This window comes from Suricata suricatta, chromosome 14, assembly GCF_006229205.1.
Source record: "Suricata suricatta isolate VVHF042 chromosome 14, meerkat_22Aug2017_6uvM2_HiC, whole genome shotgun sequence".
Classification (NCBI taxonomy): domain Eukaryota; kingdom Metazoa; phylum Chordata; class Mammalia; order Carnivora; family Herpestidae; genus Suricata; species Suricata suricatta.
The window spans coordinates 37637821-37661507 of record NC_043713.1 but is presented as its reverse complement, the minus strand read 5'-3'; the positions used below and the strand labels follow the sequence as shown (position 1 = coordinate 37661507).

The window sequence follows — 23687 nt, the reverse complement described above, 5'->3', positions numbered from 1 at the left end:
CACAGAACCTGATGCGGGGTTTGAACCCATGAACTGCACTGTGGGATCATGACCCAAGCCGAAGTCTGATGCCTAACTGACGGAGCCACCCAGACACCCCACAATTGTCCAATTTTTCACCATAGAAAATGTAATGGATGCCCGCTGATCTCATGAACCTGTACTTTCAAGTTTCAGTTCATATCATCAAGACCCCAAAACTCTATCTCAGCGAACTTCAAAATCCATCCCAGATTTTTTTGCCCCTCTACCCGAATCAGACCAACTGAACCATATTTGCAATAAACGGTGTCTACCAGACCGCAAAGCTCCTCGGTACCTGTTGTCTGTCCAGGCGCATTCTCTTGGCAGCATTTCTGCTCTCACTCTCACAGGCTGAAGCCAAGATACTCTCAGCAACTGCTGAAGTGAGGTGGGAAGGAATAGGTCGAGACTAAAAAAAAGAGAGAGAGAGAGAAAGAGAGAGAGAGAAACATGAAAAATTATTAACAGACCCATGCAACTCTTAGAAGAGCTCACAGGATGTGCAGGAGTATCCTTTTATTTCAACTGAATTTATTTCAATAAAAAGAGGAAATGGAAATTGCAAAGATGAAAAATGAAAGCTAGTTAGAGGTTAAAGCTGTAGTTGCTACACAGATTCATCACTCATTTTCAGAGCTCCACATTCCCAAGTATTTAGTCTGGGCCATTAAGCCAACAGGCGGTGACAAAATGCTGACTGGGTTTTGCAAATAAGAGAAGTGCCTTAATTCTTTCATAACACATGACAATGCACAACAAAACAAAATCAAGTGACAAGGCTGAAACATAGCTGGAAAAACGGACGACACTCAGACCATGTCAAACAATCTGAATGTGAAATATTATGAATATTTACAGTTGAAGTTGTGACACAGTGGGTGTGATTAAAATCCTCTAAAAATAGCTTAAACACAAACTAAAACGTCAGCCCTAGAACAATTTCGATGTAATAAAAGCTTGATGTTTCCATCTGAGCTGCATGTGTGCCTTCATGTTTTATTTATAAAATAGGAGTTAATATTATTAACTTAATAGATACATGTTGGAAATCCATCGTCTGTGTAGCCCATGTAGAAATTAATTAAGCCCCCAACTAAGCTCGTAATTAACTTCAAATTGTTTGCAACTCTCCATATCATTTGTGATAATCAGAAAAGTTTTCCATTTTCTTTTCCCATAATTACATGCAAAATCATCTAACTGAAAGATGAAGTGCTTAATGATATTGAACAGTTTTTTTAATGAAGATAAGCAAATGATAAGAAATAACATGACTATTTAGTCTGATAAGTTAGCAAAATATGCAACTACAAAATAAAAATGTCCTTTGGAAAGCTAGCCTATATAGGGACATGCCTCAATCTAAAATACGTACGGATGCCATTTATTAGAAGCCTCTGACCTAGTAGATACCTTTTAATTGTTTTTAAATGAATATGATCATGCCTTTATGGGACTTGATTCGTTTTGCTAAGCCTGGCATGTCAAATGCACTTTAGCAAATTGAACCATAGGCTTTATGTCTCAATACTGTAGACTAGCTGAATTCAGACCATCAATGTTTTCACAGCTAATTTCAGTGGAACTTGTATTGTGTATGAAGAGACCAGGCTCTGATCTTGCCTGAACTAGGAAACAATTTCTGTAGCTGTCTCAGCCAACCGCCACATGCTTCCACCTCCAAAGTCACCTCTGTAGACAAGAGGTAAGAAAGGTACACAGGACACTGTCTCCACTGCTAACCCTGTGAGATGCTAGAAATGATGCCTGGACAACTCTGATAATAAAGCGTTAGGATATCTGGAAACACTATTTTTTGTAAAACAAAGGAAAGAGAGAGACCCCTGATGTGGCAGTTAAAAGCAACAGATGCATTTTGAGAAGGAAATCAGAAAGTCAGAGTGTGTGTGGGGAACAGAGAGGAGGCTCATATCTGGTAAATTCGAAAAACTTTGAGTAGTCATAAATATGTAAATATAATTTCAAAAGTCATACTGCTTCTTCATCTCATTCTGCACTTCCGTGAGTCTGGATAAGATAATCTAGCTCAGAACTAAAAACATTTTAAACCACAAAATCAGTATCTCATGAAAGGACACAATTTTGGCCATGGCTTGGCTCAAAATCATAGTTTAAACCACACAGGAATTAGGGACATGATGTTGTTTATCTCAATTGAATTATGTTTGTTGGCAATGATATTATAGAAAACAATGAAAATAGGAACATTCCATTATGGAAAAGGAAAAATGATTGGACTGTAGCTAACATTATTCAAATAGAAGTGACAGTTCACATCATTATAAACTGTATTATCAGACCTTTCATCTGGTCCTAGGGACTGAATTAACACAATCTAAATAAAACATCAGCAACCTCTCTTTTCTTGATGTAATTGTTGATAGCCACATGAAATACAGAGAGATGTATTTCTGCTTTTCATTATCTTTATTTCTATCAGGTTTCTCTATTCAAAATTAGGAATATATAAAGTTGTGGAACTTTATAAAGCTGATTAAACTTTAGCAATAAACACACAGCTTCTTAAATAAAGTTTCATTGAACTTTTACTGGAACAGTAAAAGTTATTAGGCATGATAATTTATATAATTTTCTTTTCAGAAAACATAACAAAGTTGGGTCTTTTCCAGATACAGGTCATGGTCTTCTCAGAAACTAGAATAATGTCCTGGCTGAGTGAGAGGCTAGATCATTTTTAAGGTCACTGGATAGCCTAATATTTCAATATTTGGGGGAAGAAAATCAATTTTAAGATAAAGCAATCGTGCACTCTTTTAACTGGAAAAAATAAGTAGAAGCAAAGATACACGATAAACATTGGCAGTAGGTAAATGATATCATTTTAAAAATAGAGTTGTTCTGAGTCTACTGTAGAATTATAATTTGGTAACTGCAAAGAGTCAGAGAAATCATTCAGTACAAGTTTCTTCTCTAAAGTTTGAAGAAACTGAAACCCAGATGAATATGATTTGCTAAAGGACAGACAAGTTGAGTAGACATAGAAACCAAGGTTCATATCTCCTAATTCTCAATCCTTCTACTTTCAAAATTCTGTTGTATACTTAGTACTTTTACACAATTTATCATTAATATATTGTAGGAAAAAATCCTCATGCACACTCTGTTGTGTTGAACTAAACAGTAAGCAGACCAAAGACAACTCTTACGTGTATGTATCACAGTCATGTTCATTGGAAAGTAAGGTAGAATGGATAAAATCTGTATTACAGTTTAATAAACATGTATATTTCAAAGAATTTACTCTATCTTAAGTGCATAAAAATACACCTCGAAGTAGAAACATGTATCATTCTAATTTAATTTTAAGATAAATATTAATAATACTTAACTCATATTGAGTGGTTGGGATGGGCAGGCATTGATTAATATGAAGCTGAGATTCATTATCTAATTTAATTTTCCAAGCAACTCTTGAGAAAAATACATAGAAAATGCCTGTTTTAGAGGAAAAATAAATGGAAGTTCTGGGAAATTGTGTAACTTGTCCAAGATCACACAGCTATATGTGTGAAAATACCTGGATTCATACCTGATGATGAATTGGGAATAACAGTTAATTCCTAGTAAACAATTATTCTCAATTTACAACTAAGGTCTCAGTAGCTTAAACAAAGCTAGAGATCTTAAATACTACACACTCCTACGGAGGAATCCATTTACAGCTAACTCTATATTGCATTTAAGCAAACAGTATAGGATCTCAATAAATTCTTCTCTTAAAGAGACTGAAATTCCCCGAACATAGTTTCCTATTAATTCTTTAAAACCTTTCCTCATTAATAGCACAAAAATAAACTTATCTCAGCTCTGTCACATGTTCTAAATGGATGCAATATAAATTCACAAGATTTTCACATTGGAGGAACCAGAGGTGCCAAGAAATCACTGTATATGAAACATAAGAAAAGCTTAGTTTTGTGCCCAAAATGAGAATGAGGAGCCAAGCATAGTTCTTTCTTTCCTGTGAGGGAATCTGTTAAAAACCCCCTTCGTTGTAATATTGATGAGCCAATAATGAATGTCAGGGCTCCTTACTACCCCCGGAGATCTGTTATGCTGAGCCTGGCTAGAAGATGCTAAAAATGAAAGTCTTTTGCTTCTTGTCACTCTTTGATTTGGCTGTTATCTACTTCACAACTCAGAAGTACTTATACCAAGATAGTAAGAAGGAAATTAATCATTTTGCTCCTTATCAAAACAATTTTATCGTAGAGGAATTTAAAACTATTATTTACTGTGAGTTCTGAGAACCATCTTTACCAGAACTCTCCTGTCCTTCACCACAGTTGACAGTATAGAGCTTATTCTAATACTGCTGCATTTGTATTTTCCTGGAAGGTAATTAGCAGCATGTGTTAAGGACCGTAGTCATGGATTCCACCAGGGACAAGTGCTGAATACCCTTACATCAGTTAAGAGTGGCCATAAAACACAAAAGCCTCCATGTGATAACCTAAGAATCGTTTTTGACAAAAAAACACCAAAATCGAATGCATAGAATTCAACAGATAATTTATGAAGAACAACACTTCTATTTCTGGTTAAATATAGCTCAGTAAATATAATATACTGTTTGGTATCTATAAGCATTTAAAATGATGATCTACATGATCTATACCTGGGAAGAGAACTGTCACCTACTTCTGACACTAGACTGGAGACCATGCTAACCCTCACTAATCATCTCTTCATAATTTACCGTCATGAGTTGATCTTTCCCTAGCACTATTCTTACTGCAAGGATCATCTATGACCAAATCAGTGGTTGTTTCATTAAACAGATGGCTAAATTGTTGCATGGAACTTTTGGAGTTTAAAAAGTCAGATTTTAATTGGGGACTTAAGATATGATTGCTGTCAGCACAACATAAATGTGCCTTTCGTTACAGATACATGTAAAACTTAATACCACACCAAACTATTCCACTTTTTGATCTCAAAACTATAAATGAAGCAATGTTAGAGTTCTCAAAACCTCTGCTGTACAATTAAGATGCCCCAGAGGTTTTTTTTATTATAAAAAAAAAAGGTAAAAATAAATCATGACTGGGGGTGCCTCGATGGCTCAGTCGGTTAAGTGTCTGACTCTTGATTCTGGCTCAGGTCATGATCTCACAGTTTGTGGGTTTGAGTCCCATGTCTGGCTCTGTGCAGAGAGTCCGGAACCTGCCTGAGATTCTCTCTCTTCCTCTCTTTCCTTCCCCAAGCCTGCATATACAAGAAACTTTTTAAAATAAACTTAAAAAAAAAAAAACTGGGGCACCTGGGTGGCTCAGACAGTTAACATCTGACTTCAGCTCAGGCCATGATCTCACAGTTTGTGAGTTGGAGTCCTGTGGTGGGCTCTGTGCTGACAGCTCAGCCTGCTTCAGATTCTGTGTCTCCCTCTCTCTGACCCTCCCCTGCTTATGTTCTGTCTCTCTTTCTCTTAAAAATAAACATTAAAAAGTAAAAAAAAAAAAAAAAAAAAAAAAAAAAAAAAAAAAAAAAAAAAAAAAAAAAAAAAAAAAAAAAAAAGAAAAGAAAAGAAAAGAAAAAAAAAAAAAGCAAGCAAGCATGACTATTAAGGCTGTATTCCTGGGTTTATAGTACTTACTAGTACCAAGGCTCACTAGCCCCCAGGGTTTAAGCATAACTAAATCCAGTATTAAACGAGGCCAGATGCGGAGCAGCTGAGGTATCTACCCAAGATTTTACGTAGAATGAGCTCTTTCAAAATAATTAAAGCAAAGGATACATTAGTCAGAACTGACATAGGGCTCTAAATTATGTTTCCTAATCTTCTTACTTTATAAAATACATAATTTAAAAACTCTGCAGCTTAGATGATATGCATATTTTATCTCCTCCATATGATATATCTACTCCCAAAGGGATAATTGTTACAGGCTGTGTAGAAAGTTGTAGCTCCTAAGGGATCCCTTCTATTATCCAAGTAGCTTCATTTGTATCCATCAGTGGAAAAAAGTAATAGTTTAGCAATGAAGTGACTGACATGGATATTATTGTGAAATCAGCTATTTGCAAACTGTCTGACCACTTTTGCTCTTTAATCTCTCGGAGCCTCACTCATTCTGCCAGGTATCATTGTTTCTACTTTTACAAATGGCAAAACTAAGGTTCAGTAAGTTATGAATAAGAAAAATAATCTCTATATCAAGGATAATTTTTCAACTTCCATGAAGTAATGTACATAAAGTCACTGATATATTCACTTATTTATTCAACAAATGTATTTGATGAGCACATTATCTATGTCAAGTTATAAATAGTATCAATATTGTCTGTGCCATCATAGTTTACAAGCTAATATATGTCTAGCATGTGGGTTGTAATACACATGCAATAGAGTATGTTAATTACAGACCTACAATCTTTTACCAGAAGTTCTATAATACTAATATTGTATAAACTGAAAATTGTTTCAGACACTTTGGGGAAATTTGGCAAAAAAAACCAACAACAACCTGACATCACCTTCTTTTTCCTACTTTCTGTGAATATTCTTCTCTTTTATGGCAGAAATACTAATATAGTTGTATATGAGATGCTTTCCCAGACCCTACTGCAAGTGTTATGCAATTACTAGACTACATACTCTATCATGTTCCCGAAATCTGGAAAGTTCTGAATTTTGGACCACATATGATCCGAGGTTTCCGATAAAGTTTGAGGGTGTGGACCAGAACAACAATTCAACTGTTTTCATCTCATCCTATATGGTTTTGGTGGAAATTATGAGAAAAGAGCCCCATTGACCTGCCCCTGGCCATGACTATCATGACAGTTCATCCATTCCAGGGATGGATATATGATCTAAATAGGACTAAAGTCCTTTCATGGGAAGGATGACCAGGAGCTGGAAGATTACCCTTAGATTGTAAGAAGAGGGTCTTAGAGCTGCTGATGGCAACATTTTTCAACAGGTTTCCCTGGGAAAATTTCCCATTTTCCTCTCCTGTCTGAGAGGGAGGCCAATGCACAAAAGCAGCATAGCTGAGAAATAGGGCAGCAGCAAACTACTGACGTCTGGCCCCATGGATCCAGCTGTGTGTGAATCCTTGGACTTCAATTTCTTTGAGAAAATTCTCTTGACCTATTTAAAAGGAGTTTGAAAATGTGTTTTCAACAAAAAATGCTAATTAACCTTCATCTAAGCTTTGATAATAATTATAAGTTAATAGTATGCACTTTGGCCTTAATTTTAGAGCATTACTGGCCTTTAATAATGATCTTCCACAAATACATGCAGATTTAATGTCATACTTAATACTCAGAAGCCCAGTTTGGCTAATGCCATCTGATAATACCTTTGATCAAGACCAGAAAAACCAAATTATCAACTAAAATGACATATTTTCATTTTCAACTGAGTGACTACTTTTTGAAATTTCCACTAGGAAACATGTTTTAATTCTGAAAATAACTGACTAGATTTGCTTATGATTATTGCCAATCATGGCATTTTGCCCCTAATAGTTTATTTGTGAAATGTAAAACTATATACAAAATCTATTCATTCAGTTAATACCACTACCTGTTCACACAAACTGCCAAATAGATGAAAATATTTTAAAAATAGGATTTCAAGAGTTAAAAAGAATTCAAATTAAATGTAATGTAACTTTTGTCTTCAGAGAGATTTTCTGTTTCCTATTAGAGTCTCAGTTAGCAGTCATTTTTTTTATTTGTTTATGTTTTTTTAAATTTTTTAAATTTACATCCAAGTTAGCTGGCATATAGTGCAATAATGAGTTCAGGAGTAGTGTCCAGTGATTCATCTCCTACATATAAAACCCAGTGCTCATCCCAACAAGTTTCCTCCTTAATGCTCCTTGCCCATTTTAGCCCATCCCCCTGCCCACAACCCCTCCAGTTTGTTCTCTATATTTAAGAGTCTCTTATGTTTTGTCCCCCTCCCTGTTTTTATATTGCCTTCCCTTAGCTTCATCTGTTTTGTATCTTAAAGTCTCTATATGAGTGAAGTCATATGATATTTATCTTTCTCTGACTAATTTCACTTAGCATATCCTCTGGTTCTATATATGTTGTTGCAGAAGGCAAGATTTCATTCTTTTTGACTGCTGAGTAATAATACCCCATTGTATATAAGCAATCACTTTTAACACTGAAATGCCAATTACAGAAGACTGAAACACAGAGCACAATAATTAGCTTATCTCCCAACTAATTTCTACCACAAAGTAACACATTAGTAAATGTCCATTCATTCGTCTTTCATTCGACAAACTCAATTCAGTTGAATTGAACAGGTACAGAAAAACTTTCCTGAGCAATTAATTGTACTTTAGGTAAGACACTGTAGGTGATACAGACATGAACAGGTTAGGCAGCATGATACTCAAGGAACGTAACTTCCTGTAAGGGAGCAAAGGCCCATATATAAATAACAGCAATAGATGACAGGATCAAACTACAAAAGATGTACCACAAAGTACGAGATGCACACAGAAGAGAGAGAGAGATTTGAGGCTGCTTTTGGTGAGAAGTAAGGGCTATCTAAGTAAAGAATATTTGATTTAGTCTTCCAAATCATACAAGAGATTGAAAGAGTGAGGGGTTTCTCGTAAAGAGAGCCATGGAATACTATTTAAAATCAGATTGAATTTATCACGTTCCTTGGATACCAGGTACTATTCTAGGTGGGAGTTTTTACATTTGTTATTTCAAGTGACCAGTGACATTGGTTTTCATGTGCAAAATAAATCCTACTTGTTTCTGGTTTTCCCATGGGGAAGCTGAAGTTCACTTACGCAAGGTCCACCAATAATAACTGGTAAAACAGGGCTAAGAACCAAGATCCACTAACTTTAAAAATCAAAGGTTTGTTGTTGTTGTTGTTTCAGATTTTCTCATTAATGGTGCTAATTTTCCCTTGTTTCCTTCAGGGCACAGCTTCCTTCTGCTTGGAGGACATTTCAGCTTTTCCATAGACAGCCTGTAAGTGGTAATCCTGGTCACTGTCTGAGGTAGGGCTCTGTTTTTCACTCTGGAAGTACGATTTAGCTCGGCATTGATTTGCGAATTAAAAGTAGTTTCTCTAAAAAAATAAAAAAATCAAGACTTTTTGTCCTTAGTCCTTTATAGGATGTCTTCTGGCATCTATTTTGAAGACAAGAAGTGTATTCATTCTGATTTTATGTTTGAGATAATCTCTTGTTTCTTCATAGTGACTTTTAAGAATTTCTGGAGTCTACTGTAGTTTCACTAGGATTACACAGGCACAGATTTGTTTTTATTTATATTTATATTTATATTTTATTTATATTTATATTTCTATGTTCTTAGGACCCATTGGTCTACTCAATTCTATAAAATTCTCCCTTCTCATCTGTTTGAATGTTGTCCTTATTCTAATGTCTCTTCTGGAATGGCTCCTAGATCTTGCTCATCATTCTACTCTCCATCTTAACTCCTTTATTCTATTTCTCTTCTCTCTTTCTTTCTGTAATTTCCCTTTGATAGAGGAGTAGCTCTTTCAGAGTTCCAGTAATTCTCAATTTATGCTCCTGTTAAGTTGCAAATAAAATCCACATCTCCTGAACTTCAGCGGGCGTTCAGACTGCAACCCTGACCTGTTTTGGCCTACATCCACTTTTTCTATTTTCCTAGTCTGTTACCCTATCCAATTAAAGGCTTGCAATTCTGGCTATGAGTTTTCTATCAATTTCATAACCTGAAAATTTCCTTTTCTTTCTTTATATCTTAGTTGGGTATTTAAAAGGTTGTTATATTTTACTTAGTATTTGTGTATTTGTAGAGGGAAGGGGGCGCGCTGTAGGAGAGGTACTCTATAAGGTGCAGGTAAACATTTTGCTAAAAGTAAAAGATCCAGTGCTAAGTAACTCTGCCAACTATGCTGGCTATGTTCCTTACACTCTAGTTACTCTTCAACCTTAATGTATTTAATAAATAATGAGAGAATAGCACCCACAATTCCGGAGTCAGGAATAATCAGTGGACTACAAGAGCACACACTGAGGAAAGTACCAGAAGTCCCATGTGATGGTTTAAGGTAAGAAATGAAATAATTGAACATATTAGAAGAAAAAGTAGAAAGAGGCTAGATTATATTCTTAATATTTCCTATACATTATTACATATAACACTCCAATAGCACACTCCTTTAGAAAATTGGAGATTCAGAAAAATCACACAAAATTGTATAGGAACTGAATATAGGTCTCTCGGTTTCAAAAGACCATAAAGTAAGAAGTTTAGAATTTGTTCTAAGATGGCAAAAGTGTGACACTATCAAAGCCAGAACTGAGGAAGACTACTCTTCCTCCAGAGTTTCTGGATATTGTAAGCATCCTAGGCAGGGAGGGGAAGCCAGGTTAAAATCAGTACTTATATATGTGTCTGAAAATTGTCTAAAGAGATGTCAATGGAAAAGAGTCTGAATCTTCAAGACTTCTGTTTCTTGACATTTTTTTTGTTTTCTTACTATAAACAAATATCCATCCTTCTACATAATTTTTTGCTCACAATTTTGTAGTATTTTTCTTTTAATAAGAGGCCCCAATTTTCTAAATTTCAGGCACAAATCCTAGTTCTTTCCCTGCCTCAGAAAGAGGGTAGGGAGGGAGTGTAAGATGAAAATAGAGGAATTAGAATTCTGTATGAGCACAGGTATGAGGTGTGAAGGGACAGAACTAAAATGGTGGCCGATAAAATTCAAAATTATTGGACTGATTTGGGAAACACAGTAAAGGAAGAATCAACAGAATTCAGTGAGTGACAGGATGCAAGCCATAAGGGTAGAGAGTCTAATACCATTCCAGGTGTATGAACATGGCTATAAATGACAATAGAGGTGCTATTACCAGGAAAAGGCAAGTCAAGAGGGACTTACTGTCGATTTGTAGAGGAGGTGAAAGACCAGTGGCAAGGATGGATGATGGAGAATACAAAAGGTTCAGTGAAGATGTAACAATATATTTGTCCAGCATCTGGCTGACATTTGGAATGAAATACAAAAGCTCTGCAGGTGACTGGAATTCTTCAGCGAGAGCTGCTTACACTGAACAGACCTCTGAAGCTATAAGATAAGACGCAGTACACGGCCAAGCCCAGGATCTTAGGAAGTGGCCCAAAAGCAAGAAAAGGAAAAAAGAAAATGAGAAAGAGCAACAAGATGCTCAGAAAAATGGGGATGAGTTCATTTATAATACATTGTTTGCATCTGGTGCAAAGGAAGTCATGTGATCTATTAAAAAAACCAATTAAATGGGTGGTGAGAACCGGAGTCTGGATGAGGGACCACTAGATGAGTTGGTGGTAATATGTGTGATCTGTGAGTATACAATAATCTTTCAGGAAACTTGGCAAAGAAGGATGGTCTCAGACTTTAAAAGAGGAGATCCAAGGTAAAATATTTTCTTGGGTGTCTAGGGACATTTTTTAAGGCAGACGAGATTTCCCTCTCTCAATGAAGAGGGAAAACTGAAAATGTGAGCATTGGGATGGTTGATGAAACAGCCTTATGAAAGAGGCTGAACAATGGGGGAAGAAGAGAGGCTGCAGGGTCATCCAGGGGCAAACACAATGAAGACATTTCCTCTGTAAAGACAGTGGCAATTACTTGAAAAATTTTAGGTGATTGTGTAAGTTCTTAATATTGCTTGTGCAGGCTCTTAGAGTGATAACCAAGACTAAGGCACATCCATGCTCACGACGACCAGCGTGAAACAGAGATGCAGATCACTGAAACTGAGAAAGAAAAATAATTGTGAATTCAAAAGGCCTGAGAGCAAAATTATTAAGGAGAGTATTAGAGGATACAATTAAAAAGATAAACTATGAATTAAGGACTCAGAAGATGGTATGAAATGATCCCAGGGGATGGTAGATGACATGTATGAAAAAGAGACCAAAAATTGGTATAAGTAGCAGGTGGGGAATTCAAATAAAATGTGTTTGCTAATTAGCATCAATTAAGTTTAATTGGTCACAAAGACACAAATCTACAGAGTTGTGTGAATAATAACATGAATAATGACTGCACAGGTATTAGAGAGTTTTTAATCATGACCTTGTATGAAGGGATGGGTATTATCTTTAATCAAAGCTTAGTTTAAAGAAGCACTTTAATTTCTATTTTATAATATTTCCATTAGCTAAGAATAAATAGCAAGTGTCACTGTAGTTTTTGCAATGCTCATATTAGGGAAGTTTTAAATTGAAAACAAATTCTGATCTCTCTCCTTTAATCTGCATTAGACAAATAAAGGCAAATGATGTAATTAGTGAAATTCCCTAGGAAAACATGTACTATTTCCTAAACATTATTTCTTTTCTGATGAATGAATCATGAGCTGTAAAGGCCATATATCAAAATAGCTAAGAGGGGTAGTATAGGATGTAATATTTAAAAATATTATAATGAAAGAGCTTTGATTATGTTATTATATATATATATAAAATTTAAATATATATAATTAAATTTAAATAATTTTTAAAATTTACATCTCACTTTTTTCTCAAAACTGTTAGTGGAGCTGCCAAAGAAATATATACTCTATGACAAACAGAACAAAAAGATGACCAGAACCTCAGATAAACTTTGGCTCTGAACTTTGTGGCAATTAGGCACAAATGTAAATATATTTAGTTGCATTGTCCTAGTAAAGAGAAAACAGTATTCTATTTCCACAGAAGCAATTTTTTTCTTGCATTACATTCTAAATTTTTTTTTAATGTTTTATTTATTTTTGATACAGAGAGAGACAGAGCATGAGAGGGGGAGGGGCAGAGAGAGAAGGAGACACAGAACCGGAAGCAGGCTCCAGGCTCTGAGCTAGTGGTCAGCACAGAGCCTGACACGGGGCTCGAACCCACGAACGTGAGATCTGACCTGAGCCAAAGTTGGAGGCTTAACCAACTGAGCCACCCAGGCGCCCCTCTTGCATTACATTCTAAAAGAAGTTTCTGAAATAAGGTAATTCACTATGGACATTTAATAGCCTAATGGACAAATGTCTTTGGCAAAATATTACAAAAAATGTCACAGACTTATTCTTCAAACATTGTTAATCACATGTATCAAAAAGTAAGCAAGTAGGTGATTTTTCAAGAGGCTGAATTGACTGAATTCAAATATCTAGGCTACCTGATCTAATTTGGTATACTGGCAAAATTTGAGATAACAGTAGGAATGATGGACTGCAAGCATCTTAGACTGACTCCCCTAAATATTTCCTTTGGGTTTTATAAAAATACATTTACACATATTCAGCATGGTGAAAAAGTCTCTAACAATACAAGCTCAGAAAACAAAAAGAATAATCACATCATATAACTCAGACGACAGTCAGGTATAGACCAATCCTACCTTGTTCATAAAGTTTTGTTCTTATGAACGTATCTGTTTTAGATGCTTTTGAATTTAAGATCAGGACACCTTGGAGAAATAGACTTTTTTCCTAGAAAAATCAGCATATATATATATATTTTTTAGAAAAATAGCTAAGTAATTTGAGAGTCTTATTTGGTATATTTGTTAAGGAATTAATTTTATGAGTGCTTAACTCATTGAGTTATATAAATCTAATGAAAACTAAACGAGTACTCTAGATAAAATTTATGAGATTTACTTTTATAAAGCATGTGCTTTTATATTCAACACTGAGGATTTTATGATTTGAGTTGATTGCTAAGAGTGAGGTGGTAGAAATGTATAGAAAAGAATAATAATGTGGTTATTGCACTTCACCCATTACAGAGATTATTTGGAGTGATGGCAGGAAATTTTTTTAACTCTCATAATTGTTTTATTACTATGAAGAGTTTGGGTTTACAAAGCTATTAGCATTTTCCAAGTCACTGCCTTCAATAGTAAAATACATACAATTTTAGGTAGAAAACATGCCAAATCTAACTGCTATAAGACTTGGGAGTCTTTAAAATATTTTTATAGCATTACTATTATTATTATGAACATAAATAGCAGTGATAAAAATCAAATCAAGTTTTGTAAACACCCACAATTCCATTTGTGTGTGTGTGGGTAGCTTAGAATTAAGCAGAATTAATGTTCTTCCCCGCTCACAGCTGTGTCCTGCACAGTTGTTTTCATGATCTCATTTTCCTGGTGGGAGCCCCTCTCTATTAAACAAAGAAGCGAGTGTGTGTGTGTGTGTGTGTGTGTGTGTGTGTGTGTGTGTTGGGGGGGGTTGTCAGATATATAGCAGGGTAGCAGGGAATTGGACTTGAACTCAAGTGTCTTGCAGCCCATTGATTTTTTTAAGTAGCTTGTTTTCTGTTTTTTTTTTAAAATATAATTTATTTTCAAATTAGCTAACCTACAGTGTATAAAATGCTCTTGGTTTTTGGTGGTGGTATGAAATTTTGGCTGCTGAAGCAACCAAGATCTGTGAGGTCTTGATAATTCTAGTGAAATAAAAATCATAAACACATACTCTAATATTTAGATACATTCAGTGAAGTCAATTAGAAGTATTATGTCAGCATCTAAATTCTTATGTGATAGTGTAGAATAATTAACTATACATAGATTTTGTATTAATGACAGCAGGAAATTAATAAAAATGAATGCCAACATTCCCAAGTACAGTACTAATATATGTTGTGATAAACTACTTCTGTGGGAGTATCTCTGTGAATTTCTTACAGTCAACACAGAACATGTAATTCAATATTTTGTGATTCACTCGACTTAAGGCATCTTCTGGCTCAGATGCCCCAAATAACTGATGGTCTAAGTTTTTGAATGCCACTTTCGTTTTATAAGATGGAATCCCCTACCAAATAATCCTACACTTAATAATTTCATTTAATAATATATTTAAAAATTCTTTGTTTCTTTGTTGCCCTGTTAAATGCTACAGAATAATTTGCATGTAAAAACAACTACATACTGAAACTGAGACTTTTTTTCATGTCTCCTTACACAAAACACATTAGAGGAAAAATTCTGTTAATGATGTTTCACCAACAACACTAAAACTATGGATATTATCTTATATCAAATTTAAAAAGGGAGGACAAAAATATTCATATACAATATTTAGTTGTAATTACTATCTGCTGTAGTCATAGATTTTCCTACCTGTTCTAGATAAGGATAAGTATTCAAAATGACACATGACCCTCCCCATGCCCCATGACAATAAACTGATACTTGGAATCATGATTTCTTTTTTCTTATGTATCAACTAGACGGTGGATTTGTTATTTCTGGTAGTACATTACTGAGTAAGTGTATAAAGAAATAAACTGAGGCTTTGGGATGGCTCAGTCAGTTAGGCGCCCAACTCTTCATCTCCACTCAGGTCATGATCTCATGGTTGTGAGATCCAGCCCTGCATCAGGCTCTGCACTGCTTTCTCGCTCTCAAATAAAAGAAAAGAAATAAAAAGAACCTACAATATAAATCTCATTCATATTCTTCTTTAATATTTAATTATATTCGACCTTGTTACTTAAGTGTTTCACTTCTCACAACTTGTCACCTCAATGAATCATAATGATCAGGGAATAGGTTATATTTTCCTTACTGGTCATAAATCTCTAATATTTCTACTTAATATTTTATATAATGTTATATACATTGTTGAATAAATGAATGAAAGGAATGAATAAAAATTGAAATCTAAAAAATGAAATTAAATAAAATTGCATTTTTTACAACATATTTCTTTAGGATTAGTTTGTAAAACTACTTACTTTGAATTAGTCAACTTTTGTTCTTCAGAGCACAGGGTTTACAACAAATAGATGTCCATATTGAAGTAAATATGTAAGTACAATCAATAGAAAAACCTGTGAAAGTGTCTAATCTGCCTTAGAGAAATTAAGAATTTTACAGAACAATGATTATTTTCTTTTAAAGAGTAACTAATGTAAAATAAGATAAACTTTACCATAGAATCTCTAAAATATGACAATATTAGGAAAAAGCAGTAATGCCAGATGCTGGTAAAATAAAAATCTCGATATATGACATCATCTTTATTGCTTCTCAAGAAAGAAGAGGATGTATTGTACATTGTACTCTGAATGAGACAACTGTAATTTTACATCAGCTGCTAAGTGGTCCTGAACCAAACGTCAATGCCAGGACGCTAGGCTTTGACACCTGTTTAGATACCCTTTCTGTTTGTCATCTCTCTCCTGTGAGTAGGTAAAAATGTTTAAATAATTCAGTAATGGGAGAAATATCTTTATTTTCTTCCGCAAACTCTCCTCTCTTACACCATACCACCTCTACTGTCAAATTGAGTTTGATGAGGCATAGCAATGCCATTATTATTAAAAAAAATTTTTAATGTTTATTTTTGAGAAAGCGAGAGAGAGAGAGAGGGAGGGAGAGGAAGAGGGTGAGCGGGAGAGGGGCAAAGAGAGAGGGAGACACAGAATCCGAAGCAGGCTCCAGGCTCTGAGCTGACAGCACAGAGCCCAACACGGGGCTCAAACCCACAGACCACAGATTATGACCTGAGGTGAAGGAAGACTCTTAACTGAGCCATGCAGGCGCCCCTTAAAATGCCATATGCACCACAATCTCTGAATTCAATATGGTTATTATTCCAAGAAATAAGCAAATACTTAAATGGAGTATTCTGTGATTGTTTGATACAAACACTTATGGAAGCTTTTATCAAATGATAGATTAAATAATATTTGAAAATATTTTCAGATTTAAGATTTACTGAATGGTTACTATCAGAAACGGCTCACTGAGCTTTTACACGAGACAATTTATGTAATCCTCACGACCTTACAAATCAGGAATTATCATAGAAGTTCAGGCAGCTAAAATAACTTGCTGGGTCACACAGCCATAAAATGGTGGACCCAGAACTCCAAACCAGGCTCTTGGGGGACTGAACCTTGGGCTCAGTGCCACATAGGCACATGCCTCTCAATAAGAGTCACTCTATTTTAATAAAACGTCAAAGGTATTTTTACAAGCCAGGGAAGAATTCATAGTAGATAGTGGACTTATTGCTTTGGTCATTTCATTTAGATCCAAACACCTATTTCTCCTATATGACATACTCCGAAACCTCTCCTAGCTTCACCAGCTTCACACCTGACACATTACAGGCACCGATCACTAGCACTAACAGTTTTGGCTTTGATGGACCCAAGAAAGGGAAATAAATTGATTCAGAAAATTGTTAATACATTTCTGCTCACATACCCAAAAAACAAAAATAAAGAAATACTTTGTAAATGTATACGCTATTTCTGGGTATAACAAAGAAAGGTGACATAACGCTCAAAAAACATTGATACCTGATTTCCACCTGCAAGTAATCTAATGTCAGCATAATCTCGCCCATCTAGAGATCCCAGATGAATATAAAATCTCATGTTATCATCCACAAGCACGCAAATACACGGAGTACAACAAAGCCTTATTTTTCACGTGAGGATTTTCATTCCCTGATCTTTAACTTTCAAGGCTTGAAATTCGTTAACCATTGGTATGAAAACAATATGATTTAGGGGGAGCCATCCATTTACTTTTTTTTTTTTTTTTTTGGTTCCAGAGAAAGGCATTCTCACATGCCATCTAAAGCCACAACTGGTGCGTCAAGCCTTGGTTAACCTTATACCCATTTCCGCAGTGACAGAAACGAACATGAATGAGACACTGGTTCTCACTGGTTTTACGCGTATCCCCCTCATTTGCTGTGACATGATGCCATGTGGGCCTGTGAGCTGGTCTCACCAGCTATGCCTCATTGGCTAACAAAGGGGGAAAAATACTTCAGGAAGATGAAAAGGAGAAGGGGGTAAAAACAAACAAGCAAACAAAAACCCCTTTGACCTGACATTATGGAAAAAATAAAAAAGACACTAAGATGAAAAAAAAATAGGGTCATGGTTTACAGGTGGGATTTTGATGGAATCTAGGGCTGTGTTTTAATTCAAAACTCACCATCTCAAAACCACTTCTTTTCATCCGCCTGCAGGACTTGAGGTAAGTACGTATACGTTTTCTGGCACGCTCTTGGTACTCAGGGAATTGTCGCCTGCATGAGTCAATGATAGCCTGGATCTTTTCTTTGGGCTGCTTAGAGATTGGGACCATTCGGTCCAAGTTTTCATCTACAAACAGCCTGACAAACATCTGTTGGCAAGAGGGAGACAGAGGAGAAGGGTTTGGAGGACAGCTCTCTGCTGTTCCTAGCTTCCTGTCATGATTACCGATAGGAAAATACTTTTTTTCTGCTTTATGCACTGGAGAACTTTGCAATGGAAAGCCAGAGATTTTAAGCAAACACCTTTTAAAGGCTTTTTAAATGGTTGGATTAAAAAAAAAAAAACTAGAGAGAAAGAGAGACAGGCAGACAGACAAGCAGACAGACCGAAAAGTATAGACTATCATGTAGGAAAAAAAAAATCAGGAAATAACAGTAGACTGTGACAATTAAGCACCCCATAAAATTCTGCATTAATGATCAATATGGCTGCTACACTGCTACAGGGCACAGTGTACTCATCTCTGTTAACAGCGGGGACTCTTTGGTCATGCATAATTAGATAAGCCAGGAAGGCTGATGACAGGCATACTCTTCCAAGGAATAAACTGAGGCCCCCGCATTCTCTAGGTAAACATGCATACTCACACAACACAAATCCAGTTTTCAGCTCACATTTGGTTTTAAGATTCTAAACAAAACCCAGCAATTCTGGTGTCTGGTTGGCAGAGAGTTTCATGTACTTTTTAAATCCTTCCGTAAATTAAACAAACACGTCTCTAGAATATCCACATTTACCGACAAGTGACAACATGAAAGTGAAATGGTAAAACGTAAGCCACACGGGACGGTGGCGGGACTCACGTTGAAAGCTTTCAGCCGCTCTGCCTCAACGCCATCAGTCTCATTAACTTTCTCAGAATCGTCGTGGTCATCGTGGTCGTCTTCATCCTCATCGCCTCTGTTTAGAGACAGGTCCTCGGCACCTCGGTCTACACTCTCATTTTTGCCAGACTCATAGCTTGAGTAGCTGTGTGCAGGGGACTGAAAAGAAATGGGGAGGGATTGCTGCTTTGAAATTCATTGCACTGCTTACAAATCTTATTTTTAAATTTCAACGATTGTGCAAAACTCTTGTTGAAAGAAGTTAATTTCAGAGTTGGGGCTATTTTCATTTGATTCAAAATTCATTAAGATTCGATTGAAAATCCACTTCCCAAGTCACACCAGCCCCATTTCAATAGCTGCATGGAACATTTCTATCACTGCAGGAAGTTTTACCAAATTTGGCTTTTCAAGAGCAAAGATAGTTTCCATTCAACATACATAGTCGAAAAAAGAAAAAAGAGAGGAAAGCCAACCTGTAATCACCTTTGCAAAAGAATCACTGAATCATATATTCTTAGAAAGAGAAACGACCTCCAAGCTTAGTCAATCTAACTGCTTTAGTATTTTTTAAACAGAGGAGCGATATGTTTAATTGATTTGCCCAACAAGGGCTGTACAAAATATTGATACCAGGGCTGCTATTTATAAACCACATGTTTAAAAATCAGTTTTTAAATGGTCTGTGAATTGTAGGATGGCATCTAATTTTGGTCTAGAGAAAAGGAATCAGTTCCTCTGAATTATCTGTTAAGTTTAATGCTTTCTAAAGCTTAGTAGATGCATGATGACCAACACAGTTTTCATAAACTTCGGTAACTGTTCAACAGCAACCCTGGGTCCTACAGGGGAAACCTGTACTCCTTTGTCAGTGAAGTACCTTGCTTGGCCTTTCAGAAATAGCTTCTGTTTCCCCAGGTGAAAATGTGCATCGTAGGGCACCAGCCTTCTCTACCGTAGCAGTGCCCCAACTTTACCTCTAGGTATCCTAAATCAAGTTAAATCCAGCAAGGCTAAACAGAAGAGAGTCCTAATGACATCATCTCAGATTCTAGATTCAACTTGTGCCTGAAATTAACCCATGAACCCTTCAGCTGTGTGATACTGTATGCCCATCTTCCACACACCCCACCTTAGTTTTTTTCTTTGCCTAAATCTGAGTTTCAGTCCTCTGCAGTTTAGTCTGGAGTGGTACAGAGATCAATTATTTCCAGGCCAGATTAACAACCCGAATTTCACATATGATCACTTAAATACATAGGCGGCCTCAGCTAAATGGGGAATATCTCTGTAACCAGCAGCAGCAGCAGCCAACCAACAAAGTACAATGCTTTAGGAAGAACTTTACAATGGAAAATTTTAAATCAGCAGTGTTCAAAAATGCCTGTGTGCAATGATAACATAGCGTTAAGCATCACACTATTATTGCTTCATAATCAGAGGAAGAATAATAAAACTAGAATAGATCACTGATATTAAAAATAAATCTAAACCTGGGGCACCTGGGTGACTCAGTCAGTTAACTGTCTGACTTTGGTTCAGGTCATGATCTCATGGTTCACGGGTTCGAGCCACATGTCCAGCTTGGTGCTGACAGCATGGAGCCTGGAACCCGATGCAGATTCTGTGTCTCCCTCCCTCTCTCTCCGCTCCTCCCCTGCCTGCATTCTGTCTGTCTGTCTCTCTCTCAGAAATAAATAAAACATTAAAAAAATCAAGTTAAAATTTAAAAACCATGTATCTGACAATTTATTATTGTAATATTATAATTTTACTTCCAATTGTTAATAAGGCAGATTTACCTAATAAAATATAAGGTAACCATTCCATAAGTTTGAAAAATACTGTATATGTATATATATTTTAAATGCCAATCTGTAATATTTTAAAAGTGTTATAATACACTTACTGGAATGCAAATATGCTGGGCTAATATAGTCTTTCTACATGCCATGTTAAACATACAATCCAGCTGTCTGCTCTAAATAGAACCATTTGGAATGGTGGAGGACTTCTACCTCTGTCTGTCTAGGTAAAGAAAATCCAGTCTTACAGATCTGAGAATATTCAGAATCTAAATCTAAAGCATAACCAATTTTTCCCTCTACAGTATAAACTGAAACTTTTATAATTCTGAATCCAGTTTCTCAGCTGGAAGGTCATCCTCTGTCTCTGCCACTATTGAAGACAGAAATAGATTTCAAGGCCAATCTGAGTAAATTCAATTTCCACAATGATTCCCTCTTCTACCCCAGTCTACTTTAATGTTTCTCTAAACTGTGAACTCTTAATATACTATGGCATTTGACATAAAATTAAAGACTATCATTGCTCTCTACTTTTCATGTTAATTTGCATTTTCTTTCAAGCTACTGTGAGATAGGAATCAACACATGACCTTCTACTTCTTCCCTACGGCAACAAAGACATGCTTTCTACAGAAATACCACTTAAGACTTTTTGCAGTGCCCCATTTTCTACAAAACTATTTGGTCTTTAAAAATGGAGGAATGAAGACAAGCCACACATTAGGAGAAAATATTTGCAAAAGGCACATCTGATAAAGGACTGTTAATAAAAATATACAGTGACCACTAAAAATTAAATAAGCAAACAACCTGATTAAAATATGACCAAAAACCTTAAGAAATGATTCACCAGAACACCAGAGGGAAAATAGGCATATCAAAAATGCATGCATATATCATCAGGGAAATGCAGATTAAAACACTGAGATACCATTAAATGGCCCAAATCTGGAAAACTGTCCACATCAAATGCCGATGAGGATGAATAACAACAAGAACTCATTCACTGCTGGTGGGAATGCAATATGGTACAGGCACTTCGGAAGACCATTTGGCTTTTTCTTTAAAAACTAAACATACTCTTATCATATGATGTAGGAGTCATATTCCTTGGTATTTCCCCAAGGAGCTAAAAACACGTCTAAACAAAAAAACTGCATAGGGATATTTATAGCAGCTTTATTTATAATTTTTAAAACTTAAAAGAAGTCAAGATGTCTTTCAGTAGGTGAATGGATGCACTAACGGTGGTACATCCAGATAATAGAAGATTATTCAATACTAAAAAGTATGAGCTAAAAAGCCATGAAAATACATATTACCAAGCTAAAGAAGCCAACCTAAAAAGGCTACGTATTACATGATTTGAACTATAAGACATTTTGGAAGAGGCAGAACTATGAACAATAAGAAGATAATTGGTTACCAGGCATGGGGCAGGGGGTGAGCAGGGATGAATAGAAGGAGCACTGAGGATTTCTAGGGCACTGAAGATACTCCATATGATACTATAATGGTAGATAGTTGTCATTATTTATTTGTACAAACCAATAGAATGTACATGGGTACATGACTTCTAATATAGATCATGGACTTTGGGTATCTATAATTCGTCACTGTAGGTTTATCCGTTATAACAAATGTACCACTCTGGTGGTTGATAATGAGGGAGGCTCCACGTCCCTAGGGCAGGAGATGCATGGAACTCTCTATACCTTCCTCTCAATTTTGCTATGGGGCCAAAGGTATATTTTTTCCTTAATTACACATTCCATTTTTTTTTTCTCTTGACAAAACCTGTGACTCTCCTTAGCAAAGACCTATTGAAATATATTTGCTTTTCTAATTTTCTCACATTTTTACTGCCCTAATGGTACTGCCAGCTCTGGACCTCAAAACTCCCCCCCGCCCCAAAAAAAGGAAACTTCATCTGTTTGTTTACTCTGTGGTCAGAGTATAGAATGGCTCAGATAGCAGTATCACAGTGCTTGATAGGAGATGCAGCTGAGGCCAGAGGGGCCATTTCTGATATATGCAGCCAATGGAAATAAAGAAAAATCTTTCATTTCTTTAGTATGCCCTAAAAAGGGAAGAACCTCATAAATTTAGGGCCAGGCAACCATGCTTGCTTTATAGTCTATATGCAGCTCTGTCACAGCACTGATCATGGAGTCTTACACAAGATAGCTTATATATCCATCTTCCCCAAGACTAAGAATGAGTTACTTGAAGTTGGGGACACTTCAAGGCCATGCCTTTTCCATATTTATAACCTTGCACAATGTCAAGCACATGGTGGGAATAAGGTAAATGTTTTCTGTATAAGTGACTGCTTACACATTAGAGCTGTACAGAAGATAATTTGAATTATTTTTTTAAATGGCAATTTAGAAATTTATCTTGCCAGTTATTTCTTTGTTGATCAAGTTATAATTGACATACAATATTATATTGGTTTCAGGTATATAAAAACGATTTAATATTTGGATATATTGCAAAATGATCCAAATAATTCTAGTTCACCTCTGCCCCATACATAATTACAAACTTGTTTCTTTTGATGAGAATTTTTAAGATTTACTTTAACAACTCTCAAGTATACCAGAGAATATTAACTATAGTCACCATGGTGTATATTATATCTCTATGCCTTACTTTATAACCCAAAGTTTGTGCCTTTTGAGTCTCTTCAACTATTCCCTACCCACTGCACCCCCAACATGTTTTCTCAGCTTGGTTTTTTGTTTTTTAAGATTCCACCTAGAAGTGAAATCATTTGGTATTTGCCTTTATCTGACGATTTTTACTTAGCAGAATGTCTTCATGGTCTATCTATTTTGTCACAGATGGCAATATTTCCTTCTTCATATAGCTGAATAATAAACTATTGTATATAGACACTAGAGTATTTTCTTGATTCACTCATCCATTGATGGTGTGACACTTAGGTTGC

At 35.8% G+C, this 23687-nt stretch overlaps 1 protein-coding gene across 5 annotated transcripts in view; it reads right to left on the bottom strand.

Annotated features, from left to right (window-relative positions):
* NOL4 (nucleolar protein 4) overlaps positions 1 to 23687 on the bottom strand; it is a 401348-nt gene that overhangs the window by 92006 nt on the left and 285655 nt on the right. For 4 of the 5 annotated variants that reach the window (XM_029922696.1, XM_029922698.1, XM_029922700.1 and 1 more), the window contains 3 exons: positions 18906 to 19085; positions 17999 to 18190; positions 320 to 433 (listed from right to left, as the gene is read on the bottom strand). In XM_029922696.1, the coding sequence (XP_029778556.1) occupies positions 320 to 433; positions 17999 to 18190; positions 18906 to 19085 (486 nt within the window). The remainder of the gene's footprint in view (positions 1 to 319; positions 434 to 17998; positions 18191 to 18905; positions 19086 to 23687) is intronic. The other variant, XM_029922697.1, reaches the window with a different exon arrangement.